Below are 13,226 nucleotides of genomic sequence, written 5' to 3'. Positions count from 1 at the left end.
AGAACTAAATTTTGCAGTAGCTTGGTGGTAGTGTAACTAAATTCAAATCGTAGTATTCAGCAGCTATTTTGCCATGCAGCTAACTACTGGACCTACAATCATTTTTTGTATATAAAAAAACATGTAAGCAATAATTTTCTGCCCTATTCTCATTTGAAAGTGCTAAATAGTAAATTACTAACTGATAGCATACTGCCCAAAGTAATCTGTCTTGCCATTGTAGGCAATTCCCCTAGCTTGTTGTAGAGGACAATTTGGGAAATGGGAGGCTAGGAATACGGCAGTTATTCACAGTCATGTAGACCAGCTGTCTCGTCACAGAATCTTATTGTAATTAGCCACATATTGCCCTTTGGTGGGCTGAGTAAGCTATCAATTGTCAGTAACCATGGTACCCTAAATTAAGGGTAATTTAATTACAATGAAACCCAGCAAAGCACTTGAATCTCCAGCTTTTGCTTTAAACCAGTGCGAAGTAATACCTCAAAGGATTTAGCATATATAGACAGGTTTAATCAAATAGCATTGTTTCATTACAAATGTGACAATATACCACGTTTCTTACACATTGTCAAACACACCTCATGTAATCAATTTAAGATACATTGCATTATTGTTTGTATAATAACATCTCAAAGCTATGAAAGGAAACTGAAGACAATACCTTTATGGCTTCAAGAATTAAAAAAATATATATATATATATTTGGTCACTTTTGAAAAGAGCAGGGGAAACTTAAGGTCCTCCCCTGAGACGCAGCACAAGATGGAGGGTGGATTCTTTCTGGATGTTGTAGTCTGAGAGGGTGCGGCCATCTTCTAGCTGCTTGCCGGCAAAGATCAGCCTCTGCTGGTCTGGGGGGATGCCCTCCTTGTCCTGGATCTTGGCCTTCACGTTCTCAATGGTGTCGCTTGGCTCAACCTCGAGGGTGATGGTCTTGCCTGTCAGGGTTTTGACGAAGATCTGCATGCCTCCCTGAGACGCAGCACAAGATGGAGGGTGGATTCTTTCTGGATGTTGTAGTCTGAGAGGGTGCGGCCATCTTCTAGCTGCTTGCCGGCAAAGATCAGCCTCTGCTGGTCTGGGGGATGCCCTCCTTGTCCTGGATCTTGGCCTTCACGTTCTCAATGGTGTCGCTTGGCTCAACCTCGAGGGTGATGGTCTTGCCTGTCAGGGTTTTGACGAAGATCTGCATGCCTCCCCTGAGACGCAGCACAAGATGGAGGGTGGATTCTTTCTGGATGTTGTAGTCTGAGAGGGTGCGGCCATCTTCTAGCTGCTTGCCGGCAAAGATCAGCCTCTGCTGGTCTGGGGGGATGCCCTCCTTGTCCTGGATCTTGGCCTTCACGTTCTCAATGGTGTCGCTTGGCTCAACCTCGAGGGTGATGGTCTTGCCTGTCAGGGTTTTGACGAAGATCTGCATGCCTCCCCTGAGACGCAGCACAAGATGGAGGGTGGATTCTTTCTGGATGTTGTAGTCTGAGAGGGTGCGGCCATCTTCTAGCTGCTTGCCGGCAAAGATCAGCCTCTGCTGGTCTGGGGGATGCCCTCCTTGTCCTGGATCTTGGCCTTCACGTTCTCAATGGTGTCGCTTGGCTCAACCTCGAGGGTGATGGTCTTGCCTGTCAGGGTTTTGACGAAGATCTGCATGCCTCCCCTGAGACGCAGCACAAGATGGAGGGTGGATTCTTTCTGGATGTTGTAGTCTGAGAGGGTGCGGCCATCTTCTAGCTGCTTGCCGGCAAAGATCAGCCTCTGCTGGTCTGGGGGATGCCCTCCTTGTCCTGGATCTTGGCCTTCACGTTCTCAATGGTGTCGCTTGGCTCAACCTCTCGGGTGATGGTCTTGCCTGTCAGGGTTTTGACGAAGATCTGCATGCCTCCCCTGAGACGCAGCACAAGATGGAGGGTGGATTCTTTCTGGATGTTGTAGTCTGAGAGGGTGCGGCCATCTTCTAGCTGCTTGCCGGCAAAGATCAGCCTCTGCTGGTCTGGGGGGATGCCCTCCTTGTCCTGGATCTTGGCCTTCACGTTCTCAATGGTGTCGCTTGGCTCAACCTCGAGGGTGATGGTCTTGCCTGTCAGGGTTTTGACGAAGATCTGCATGCCTCCCCTGAGACGCAGCACAAGATGGAGGGTGGATTCTTTCTGGATGTTGTAGTCTGAGAGGGTGCGGCCATCTTCTAGCTGCTTGCCGGCAAAGATCAGCCTCTGCTGGTCTGGGGGGATGCCCTCCTTGTCCTGGATCTTGGCCTTCACGTTCTCAATGGTGTCGCTTGGCTCAACCTCGAGGGTGATGGTCTTGCCTGTCAGGGTTTTGACGAAGATCTGCATGCCTCCCCTGAGACGCAGCACAAGATGGAGGGTGGATTCTTTCTGGATGTTGTAGTCTGAGAGGGTGCGGCCATCTTCTAGCTGCTTGCCGGCAAAGATCAGCCTCTGCTGGTCTGGGGGGATGCCCTCCTTGTCCTGGATCTTGGCCTTCACGTTCTCAATGGTGTCGCTTGGCTCAACCTCGAGGGTGATGGTCTTGCCTGTCAGGGTTTTGACGAAGATCTGCATGCCTCCCCTGAGACGCAGCACAAGATGGAGGGTGGATTCTTTCTGGATGTTGTAGTCTGAGAGGGTGCGGCCATCTTCTAGCTGCTTGCCGGCAAAGATCAGCCTCTGCTGGTCTGGGGGGATGCCCTCCTTGTCCTGGATCTTGGCCTTCACGTTCTCAATGGTGTCGCTTGGCTCAACCTCGAGGGTGATGGTCTTGCCTGTCAGGGTTTTGACGAAGATCTGCATGCCTCCCCTGAGACGCAGCACAAGATGGAGGGTGGATTCTTTCTGGATGTTGTAGTCTGAGAGGGTGCGGCCATCTTCTAGCTGCTTGCCGGCAAAGATCAGCCTCTGCTGGTCTGGGGGGATGCCCTCCTTGTCCTGGATCTTGGCCTTCACGTTCTCAATGGTGTCGCTTGGCTCAACCTCGAGGGTGATGGTCTTGCCTGTCAGGGTCTTCACGAAGATCTGCATCTTTGCACCTGAAATATAGAGTGAAAAATCAGTTAATCATAACAATAATGCAAATTATATGTCCCTATTGAATTAGTGTACCACTCAATACTAATGTCCATTGTTAACACAAAGTGAAGTAACACCTCAAACTTGTTATTCTGGTGCCAATAACTTTTAATTTCATGTATTTGCCATTATGCAAGCCCAAATTTGTTGGGACTGTAACCAAAGATGTTACTACAACTAAACCAAGATACCACAGCCTGTAGTTTCCAAGTGGGACAAATTATTCAAGTGGGCAGAGCCAAGCATGAGCTAGCTAGATCGTATTGGGTGTTCTAGCATGCATTTGCATATATCAGTGTAGTAACTCAATTCGCCTTTGCACTCCTAAACATGATTTAAGACTTTTACACGGTAAAGGCTATAGGAAAAAAAACGTATTCAACTCTGTTCATAACAGATTTTAGCTTCTGGAACAGAACTTTAATATAACATGTTTCGTCGATGAGAACGTATAAAATGTAGGCCAAAATACATCTTCTCCCACTGGGCTTGGATGCGTCACATTTATACATCCGGTGAAATATCGGCCTCTTTGTTGTATCTGTGGCGTAACGCTAACCGTTTGGATTCCGTACAGACGCCATCTCCACCCCCCCCCCCTCCTAACTAGTGTGCCCTTTGTTCACCGGTCTAGCGAAGCAGCATAAAAATGGGGGAGAAAACTAACAAACGTCACTACGGCTAACAAACTTCGAGGTAGAAATATTACCCGAAAACTTTCACTTGTACAATTGAGGCTTAATTTTATTTATTTTTTTAAATGGTTAAGGCACAATTTTTTTATATTTTGTGAGGTTAGAGCAAAAAACGGTTGTTCTAACGTTACCGGAATGGTGTTGAACCACCGTGTTTCACTCTTCCCTCAATATTTTTTTTGTGCCTTACTCATTAAAAAAAGCAAGTAAATCCAGCCCATTAGTTAGCTAACAAAATACTATCTGTATTTTTTTTTAAACGCTAAACTTAGACATATCAAATCAGTGTACTTACGATTGACCTCAAAGAAAACTTCACGAAATTGTCTTTAATAATTTCTTCTCGCTTCTATGTTCAATATATTTCATGTATTGTATTTATACAAAGAAAACGTTGTGACGTAGAAAGCGTCATGTGACAATATCCATCCGCTATTGAAAACATAGTCCGTTCTGTAACCTGTACATTTACGATTTACATTGCATTAATCAATTTCGATTACAATAAATATTCATATTATAACACATATACAAATTCTCGATTAGGACAAGGTGATTTAAAAACATTACTCGCGGCGGAGTCACATTTATCTGCTGTGTGCTGAGATTTCTCTAGAAATTGCTGGAACGATCCACGTGAAGAACCCATCCTCCGAATCTGTGATTGGACGCTTGTTTGTCTGAATAACGATTGGTGGATGCTAATGTATCGCTAGGTTGGAATGTGAATGTTTTTAAACTTGTCTGGCCGTACCATGAACTTTCCAAACAACACTGATATGAAAAACAAAACGTTTTATGTCATTTCTGATCAACTGTAAAAACAGTTTGAGGCTCAAATTATTATTTGCCCTGTTCAGTGTTGGGGGATTATTGATGAAACAATGGAAACTTTTTAGACAATATGTACTGTCTGTCTCATATCCTCCTATTGATATAGGCCTACTCACACTGTATCAATACCAAGACAATCCCTTCGTTAAAGCTATATGGCACAACTTGTCAAATACCACTATTTGTCAGTTGTTCGCATTTGTTTCTGTAAACATAATACATAAAGAGCAAATGTCATGGCATTTCCCAATCCTAAAAAAGCAACCAGTAGCAGACCTTTTCATCCAACATACTTCTTAATATAGAGCAGAAACATGCAGCATGAAGTCCAGCCTCCAGCAGATGGGAACGTGTTTCCCAACATATGCTTCCAGCTGCTTTGTCTGCACATGTAATGTAGGCCAGGCTGAAAAAGCTGACACTACTTCATCCATGAGCCAGACCCCCAAATTTGGGCAGTCGGGCTCACTTGGGCCTAAAATGTTTCACAGTGATTTTCTTGAAGGTCTATGTCCCTTGAGTTGGAAAATGTGTGATAGCAGTGCTGCAATGGTAGCTTTCTCTATGTTATCACTCTTTCTTTCATAATTTTTTTATTTAACCTTTATTTAACTTGGCGAGTCAGTTAAGAACAAATTCTTATTTACAATGACGACCTACCAAAAGGCAAAAAGCCTCCTGCGGGGATGGGGACTGGGACAAAAAAAACATATATAGGACAAAACACACATCACGACAAGAGAGACACCACAACACTACATAAAGAGAGACCTAAGACAACAACATGGCAGCAACTCATGACAACACAGCATGGTAGCAACACAACATGACAACAACATGGTAGCAACACAACATGGCAGCAGCACAACATGGTAAGTCACTGGCTTACTGGTGCTCTTCCATGCCGTCCCTAGGAGGGGTGCGTCACTTGAGTGGGTTGAGTCACTGACGTGATCTTCCTGTCTGGGTTGGTTTCTTCCTAGGTTTTGGCCTTTCTAGGGAGTTTTTCCTAGCCACCGTGCTTCTACACCTGCAATGCTTGCTGTTTGGGGTTTTAGCCTGGGTTTCTGTACAGCACTTTGAGATATTAGCTGATGTAAGAAGGGCTATATAAATAAATTTGATTTGATTTGATGGTAGCAGCACAAAACATGGTACAAACCTTATCGGGTACAGACAACAGCACAAAGGCAAGAAGGTAGAGACAACAATACATAACGCGAAGCAGCCACAACTGTCAGTAAGAGTGTCCATGAATGAAGAGATGGAGATAAAACTGTCCCGTTTGAGTGGTTTTTGCAGCTCATTCCATTCGCTAGCTGCAGCGAATTGAAAAGAGGAGTGACCCAGGGATGTGTGTGCTTTGGTTTCATCCCTCCATCCCATTCATTTTTCCTATAGGGATTTGACCCTATGGCAAACAATGTCAGTATACAAAGTTATTGCTCACATATAACCTTTAATCATATATCATTGAAAAGCTTAAATTCACAGCTATCCATCAGACACCTTTTTTGGAATGTTCAGGTCAACAGACCCGATTTATACAGGTCATTCTGACATGTACCCTACATGTCAGAATGACCTGTATAAATCGCTTAAAAAAGGAAACTGATACATTTTAATATTTGTTTGACAAGTGGTTCTGAAAGGTTGTGAAATTACCTTTCAAATGATATATAATAAAGCCAACTAAGAAAACACCAGCTACAACTATTGTTTCAAAATAGCCCATATTGTGCCATTGACATGAGAATATTGGAAGCTTAGCCATAGAATTCCATATAGTGGTGCAGCTATGTTTTTGGATAGTAACTTTGGTGATAGAGGCACCATATTTCACACAGACAGATAGAACAAGGTTTGAAAAAGATTTGTAGATACAGGGCCATCACAAGATTCACGTATTAACCCCACAAAAGCCTTTTAACAACTCAATGGGGTCTCATTGGATACATTTTGCATGACCATACCTGTATGAAATATAATTGTAGTATGAATGTGTGACAGGTATAAAGATGTTAAATGATTCACAGAATTGTGGTAATGTGCCCCAAAAGTTGTCTGAATCACTGATTTCTGAAAATGTCATGATCAATAATTGCAATATTAATTACAATAGCAATAATTACAATACAATAGCTTCAAGTTCCTTGGTGTCCACATCACCAACAAACTAACATGGTCCAAGCACACCAAGACAGTTGTGAAGAGGGCACGACAAAATCTATACACCTCAGGAGACTGAAAAGATTTGGCATGGGTCCTCAGATCCTCAAAAGGTTCTACAGCTGCACTATCTAGAGCATCCTGACTGGTTGCATCACTGCCTGGCATGGCAACTGCAAACGGCCCAGTACATCACTGGGGCCAAGCTTCCTGCCATCCAGGACCTCTATACCAGGCGATGTCAGAGGAAGGCACTAAAAATTGTCAAAAACTCCAGCCACCCCAGTCATAGACTGTTCTCTCTGCTACCGCACGGCAAGCAGTACCGGAGTGCCAAGTCTCGGTCCAAGAGACTTCTAAACAGCGTCCACCCCCAAGCCATAAGACTCCTGAACATCTAGTCAAATGGCTACCCAGACTATTTGCAGTGCCCCCCGCCCCCACACCCTCTCTCTACACCATGACAATGCATCGTCACTTTAATAACTCTACCTACATGTACATACTACCTCAACTAACCGGTGTCCCCGCACATTGACTCTGTATCGGTACCCCCCTGTAGATAGTCTTGCTTTTGTTATTTTTACTGCTGCTCTTTAATTACTTTTTACTTTTATCTCTTATTCTTATCTGTATTTAAAAAAAACTGAATTGTTGGTTAGGAGGTCATAAGTAAGCATTTCACTGTAAGGTCTACACCTGTTGTATTCGGCGCATGTGACTAATACAATTTGATTTGATTTGATCCTGTTAAAAGTTTTCATAAAACAGAGGACTAGAAACTCCATAAGGATGCCAATAGGTTTTAAACAAATATCTTGATGATGAGAGCAGCAAACTATTACACATAGCTAGTCTTAATTAAGATGTATTCTTACTATTGGCCCATAGCAGATTGGTCTGATACTAGAATACTAAAAGTTATATAATTGGCCTCAACAGGTTGAACAATTAATTTTACTACATTGTAATGGAATGTACGGGACAGGTTTATAGCCCTTATAATGAAAGGAGTTAAAGGATAACATTGTTTATCATGTTAATCAGCCCACATCCCTGACTATTTACATCTATAAATCAATTTGACATGTTTGAAGATTAAGTATTGAAATTAAAGATGAAACATATTCAGAAATTATTCAATTATATTTCATACAGGTATGGTTATGCGAAATCGATCCAACCATTGAGTTGTTTAGCGGCCATATTGGAAAAAGCCTTCTGTGGGATTAATACATGAATCTTGTGATGGCCACCAAGAGGCAAACCCTGTTCTTGTCACGACTTCCGCCGAAGTCGGTCCCTCTCCTTGTTTGGGCGGCGTTCGGCGGTCGATGTCACCGGCCTTCTAGCCATCGCCGATCCACTTTTAATTTTCCATTTGTTTTGTCTTTGTCTTACACAACTGGTTTCAATTCCCCAATTACTTGTTCATTATTTAACCCTCTGTTCCCCCATGTTTGTTTGTGAATAATTGTTTATTGTATTGTGGTCCGTATTTGTGGCCTTGTATTTACACGACAGGTATTGTTTTATTATTGAGTAAAATTGCTTTCATTACTCATATCTGCTGTCCTGCGCCTGACCTCACCAGCTACACACAGATGCACTACAGTTCTAGCTACGTGTGTGAAATGTGATGCCTCTATCACTAAAGTTACAATCCAAAAACATAGCTTCCCCACTACATGGGATTCTATGGCTAAGCTTCCAACATTCTAATGTCAATGGCACAATATGGGATATTTTTTAACAATAGTTGTTGCTGATACTTTCAAAATTGGTGATATTATATATAATTTGAAAGGTAATTTCATGACCCTTCAGAACCACTTGCAAACAAAGATTAAAATGTATCATGGTTTCCTTTTTTGATTAAAGGGTATATGTGAGCAATAACTTGTTGTATATTGACATTGTTTATCATGAGGTAAAATCCCTATGGGAAAAATGAATGGGATGGAAGGATGGAAGAAAGACTGATAACACATTGCTGCACTGGTATAACACATTTTCCAACTCTTAGGGACATACTGTAGACCTTCAAGAAAATCACTATGAGACATTGTCAGCCCAAGTGAGCCCAACCAACCTCCCTGGGCCCTGGCTCATGGACTAACTGCCAGTAAGGCTCTCTACCTTTCCTGCTCTGCCTAGAGAAATGAATGAGATATCTAGAGACAAAGCAGAATGATTAAAAAAGAAACATACAGCTTTGAAGGGAATAAGTATTTTCAGAGTAACCAACTTCAGGATTGTAATGGATAGGCTAGTCATAGCGTTGTACAAACTGTCTGAACAACCCTCATGGTAAATACAGGTTTCTTGGTAAGAGAACACAAGTAAGTGCTGCCAAATAAATGTAAAAAAAAAACAATACACGGTGTCACTCATCAAAATTAATGACATTGTTTCATCATTGAGCAACTCCTTTGACTCCTAATTCAGGGTGAGATACATATCAACCCAGTTGTAATCTTTACCATCCTGGCCCAATAGCAATCTGGTTTGGATTGATATTACACTCTTGATGGAGTTTGTGAATTATTTTCCATAACCATCACAGACTTTTCTTTTAATACATTATTTAACACATTGTTCCTGTAGCGGCTAGATGTTCTTTATTATTCGGCCATCAGATTTGCCACCAATGCTCCTTATAGGACACATCCCTGCACTCTATAAATTGTAAATTGTAAATTGGTAATCTCCGTCGCAAGACCCACTGGTTGATGCTCATTTATAAAATCCTCTTAGGCCTCACTCCCCCCTATCTGAGATATCTACTGCAGCCCTCATCCTCCACATAGAACATCCATTCTGCCAGTAACATTCTGTTAAAGGTCCCCAAAGCTCACACATCCCTGGGTCGCTCCTCTTTTCAGTTCGCTGCAAATAGTGACTGGAACGAGCTGCAAAAAACACTAAAACTTTACAGTTTTATCTCCTAATTCAAAGACTCAATCACGGACACTCTTACTGTCAGTTGTGGCTGCTTCACCTGATGTATTGTTGTCTCTACCTTCTTGCCTTTGTATTGTTGTCTGTACCCAATAATGTTTGTATCATGTTTTGTGCTGCTACCATGTTGTGTTGCTACCATGTTGTTGTCATCTTGTGTTGCTACCATGCTGTGTTGTCATGTGTTGCTGCCATGCTATGTTGTTGTCTTAGGTCTCTCTTTATGTAGTGTTGTGGTGTCTCTCTTGTCGTGATGTGTGTTTTGTCCTATATTTTTATATTTAATCCCAGCCCCCGTCCCCGCAGGAAGCCTTTTGCCTTTTGGTAGGCAGTCATTGTAAATAGAATTTGTTCTTAACTTACTTGCCAAGTTAAATAAAGGTTAAATGCTATAGTCCTTCTGTTTTATTTCAAGAAGGTGCACAGACTGGTGTCATAATGACCAAGCAGTTATCATCAGCTATTTTTAGGCACACTGATTTGGCAGTATGAAGGTATCTGTGACATGGTCATACAGAGCACCTTCTAGACACTTTAGCTAGAATATACAGCACATGTTAACTTATAATATTTGTGACATTATCAAATTCAAGCATTGTCATTTAATGTGAACAGTCAGTGTTTTGAGCAGCTGAGGGTCAAGTTTGATATTCTTCTGCCTTCCAGGGAATCAATAACTGGCCAACTGTATATTGAGGGTAAGGAGTGGTTTGGTTTGTCTGGTTTGTCATTTAGGTCAGTCACAGTATTCTCATAAGGATACACAGCATGCACTATGGACTGTTGGTTCTTCATGTGACTCAATCCCAACGCGTGATCGCCACGTCACTCTTTCCTCAAGACTAGTTGAGCTTATCTGGAATGTGTTTGTGCAAGCCTGCTGTACTTTGCAACCCAGTCTGGCTGTTTGTAATTATGGGAGGGAGGACAATTTTTCATGCAAAACATGTTCCATAAGTCTATGTTGAGTACTGTATGTAAAGAACTGCTTCATGTAAATGATAGTTTTATAAAATATGAGAAGCGATTGACTAGGGATCTCACAACAGACAGACGTGGATATACGTTTATTGTGTATAGTAACCACAGCCCTTTTTGGATAGCGTTCTTATAACCCTCTACTCAATTATGTAATCATCCCTATTAATTAGACATTTATTGTTCTTTATTCATGAGATAATCCAATCAAATCTTGTGGTGAATAGCATAAATTATAATTAAATTAAACTTGTTTGTTAGAATGTTTGTCTGTCAACTGTTAGTTACCAAGCTACAAATGAGCTTGGATACAGTATCAGTGTTTTGGGACAGCATGATTCCGCATGTAATGTGGGAGAGACAAAGTTACAGAAGGTGGCAACACTGGCAGACTCGACGTGATTCCACGTAAACAAGGGAAGTCGTTTCGCAATAATGCCGCGTTCAAAACTGGAAGCTCGGAACTGGTAACTCGGAAATCTTTGACCTCCGACTTCAGTGCGTTCAAAACAACTGTGAATTCGGTAAAAACGAGCTCCTACTGGGAAAAACGATTTGACCGGTCATCCAACTCAGAATTCCAACTCGGGCCTATTTCTAGAGCTCTGACTTTCCGACCTGAAGATCACTGACGCCATGATTTGATCTCGTATTTCCCTGAGTTCCCAGTTGTTTTGAACGCGACATAACCTTGTTAAGCGACGCGTCACTATATTGGTTGGTGGAATATTTCACGGAATGCAATACACTGGAATTTGCTTTCGATTCCATTGAAACGTTGCACGGGAAAACGGTGCGTATACCTCGAAAAAAAGCCTTTGCCAGTTTTGAAAAGAAGCATGAAGTAATGCCTCATGAACAGTCTAAATTAGGTTGTGTTGTCTTTACACAGGGTGGGACTGGGAATGGATCACGTGAAGCACACAGGCGCATGCCATTGTGGGGCTGTCAGATTCGAAGTCTGGAATTCCCCAGACCTTCTTGTTTTCGATTGCGAGTATGCCGGTTCTTTATCACATTCCAGTAGCCTAAAACTTTACATACCTAACACAAACATAATCTAATATTTTCACATTGATCCACTACAGAATGGTTTAATAAACACTGGACATATAGGCATTCCTTTTATTATATATGGAATAGATACCCCACTGGGCAAAAACGGTTTAAATCAACGTTGTTTCCAGGTCATTGCAACGACAGAATTCAATGTTGAATCAATGTGGAAAACTGAGTTGCCTTGTTCACGTGCTAAACCCAAATCCAATGAAAGGGTGACATTTTTGTTTGATTTCACGTTGCATTCACGGTAGTTGACAACTCAACCAAATGTAAATAATAACTAGAAGTTGAACTGACGTTTGTGCCCAGTGGGACAGGTCTGACTGATAATGAGAAAAAACGTTTCAAATCACAAAGATGGGGAACTGATATTTAGTTTGTTATATTGTTATTAACTGGACATAATATCACCACACTTTGTAATGAATGGGGGGGAAAAATTGAGTATGACAAAATGACTCACTCATGTTTCATTATCTAGTTGTAGTATTTGCACCAAGAAGCAGAACCGTCATTTCATTGTACCAAAAAATCAGTTTACCCTTTTACAGGTAGGACAATGTATAGAGGTTTCTAACAGATTCACTCAAAATGTATTTATATATGGTTCAGGTTAATTGCTAGTGAATCCTGCAATTAATGAATATTTAACTTAGTTGATTGTCTTGTTTTACAGGGTTGGGACCATCTGACCACATATACATTCAATACACACGCTGCCAAGCACACATTCTGTAGGATCTGTGGAGTCCAGAGTTTCTACACCCCACGTTCCAATCCTGATGGATATGGTAAGGACGACCAGTATCAATCATGCATGTTGGCTTTTTCTTTATGCTGACGTGCCATGTAATATTTGTGGTTAAACAAGGAGGATGGGCTGTTGGAATGTGTCCCATGCAAGAAAGTTTACAGACTGGTTTGTGTATGTGTGTGTTTGTTTTTCTCCAGGCGTAGCTCCTCACTGTCTGGACACAGGTACTGTGCGCAGTGTGACAGTAGAGAAGTTCTGTGGAAAGAAGTGGGAGGAGAGCATGCAGAACCACCAGACTATCAAAGGCATGTCCAAGACATAGAACCAAGCCTCTTGCAGACACACACAGCTGAGATAGAAACAAACAGTCCCATATTGTATTACTGAGCCAACTGTTTGGCTCAGTAATACAAATCAACTTTCCCCAAAAAATCTTAAATAAAAAGACCAAACCTACTCTGTTTGGTCACAACCAATCTCTAAGTGTCTGTGTATTTCTTTCTGCAAGTTCACAATTCATTTAAAGTGTTCATTATGCTAAATCTTTTTTATATTGGTACTCTTTGATAGAGGCAGTGAAACCACAGTAGTTGAATGGGTCTACGGTGACAGAGCATGGCCCTCTGGTGACAAGAATGAAGAGAAGAGTATCAATATTTTGGGAAAGCATGATTCAGCATGCATGGTGAGAGTGGAGTAGAACATGGT

At 41.9% G+C, this 13,226-nt stretch overlaps 2 protein-coding genes across 2 annotated transcripts; one reads left to right on the top strand and one right to left on the bottom strand.

Moving 5' to 3' along the window:
• Positions 1 to 491: 491 nt before the first annotated feature.
• ubb (ubiquitin B) lies at positions 492 to 4,207 on the bottom strand. Its single transcript, XM_042326830.1, is given in 6 exon segments — positions 492 to 977; positions 980 to 1,090; positions 1,093 to 1,545; positions 1,548 to 1,772; positions 1,775 to 3,025; positions 4,056 to 4,207. Coding segments are annotated over 5 exon segments (2,274 nt in total). The 5' UTR covers positions 3,018 to 3,025; positions 4,056 to 4,207; the 3' UTR covers positions 492 to 735.
• A 6,888-nt stretch (positions 4,208 to 11,095) lies between these two features.
• On the top strand, positions 11,096 to 12,996 carry LOC112257862 (centromere protein V). Its single transcript, XM_024431764.2, has 5 exons — positions 11,096 to 11,495; positions 11,595 to 11,699; positions 12,246 to 12,315; positions 12,441 to 12,555; positions 12,716 to 12,996. The coding sequence occupies exons 2-5, from the start codon at positions 11,608 to 11,610 to the stop codon at positions 12,838 to 12,840; spliced, it is 402 nt and encodes a 133-aa protein (XP_024287532.1). The 5' UTR covers positions 11,096 to 11,495; positions 11,595 to 11,607; the 3' UTR covers positions 12,841 to 12,996.
• Positions 12,997 to 13,226: the final 230 nt, after the last annotated feature.

This window comes from Oncorhynchus tshawytscha, linkage group LG09 (genome assembly GCF_018296145.1).
Source record: "Oncorhynchus tshawytscha isolate Ot180627B linkage group LG09, Otsh_v2.0, whole genome shotgun sequence".
NCBI lineage: Eukaryota > Metazoa > Chordata > Actinopteri > Salmoniformes > Salmonidae > Oncorhynchus > Oncorhynchus tshawytscha.
Note: the sequence above shows the minus strand (reverse complement) of the source record. Positions and strands in the feature narration are given on the sequence as shown.

What these genes read in the sequence shown, in the direction of transcription:
- LOC112257862 (XM_024431764.2), top strand. Translation starts at nt 11,608, where the DNA reads ATGGATCACGTGAAGCACACAGGCGCATGCCATTGTGGGGCTGTCAGA. An exon ending in CTTCTTGTTTTCGATTGCGA is followed by an intron (nt 11,700 to 12,245) that starts GTATGCCGGTTC and finishes TTCATTATCTAG; the next exon opens with TTGTAGTATTTGCACCAAGA. An exon ending in ATCAGTTTACCCTTTTACAG is followed by an intron (nt 12,316 to 12,440) that starts GTAGGACAATGT and finishes CTTGTTTTACAG; the next exon opens with GGTTGGGACCATCTGACCAC.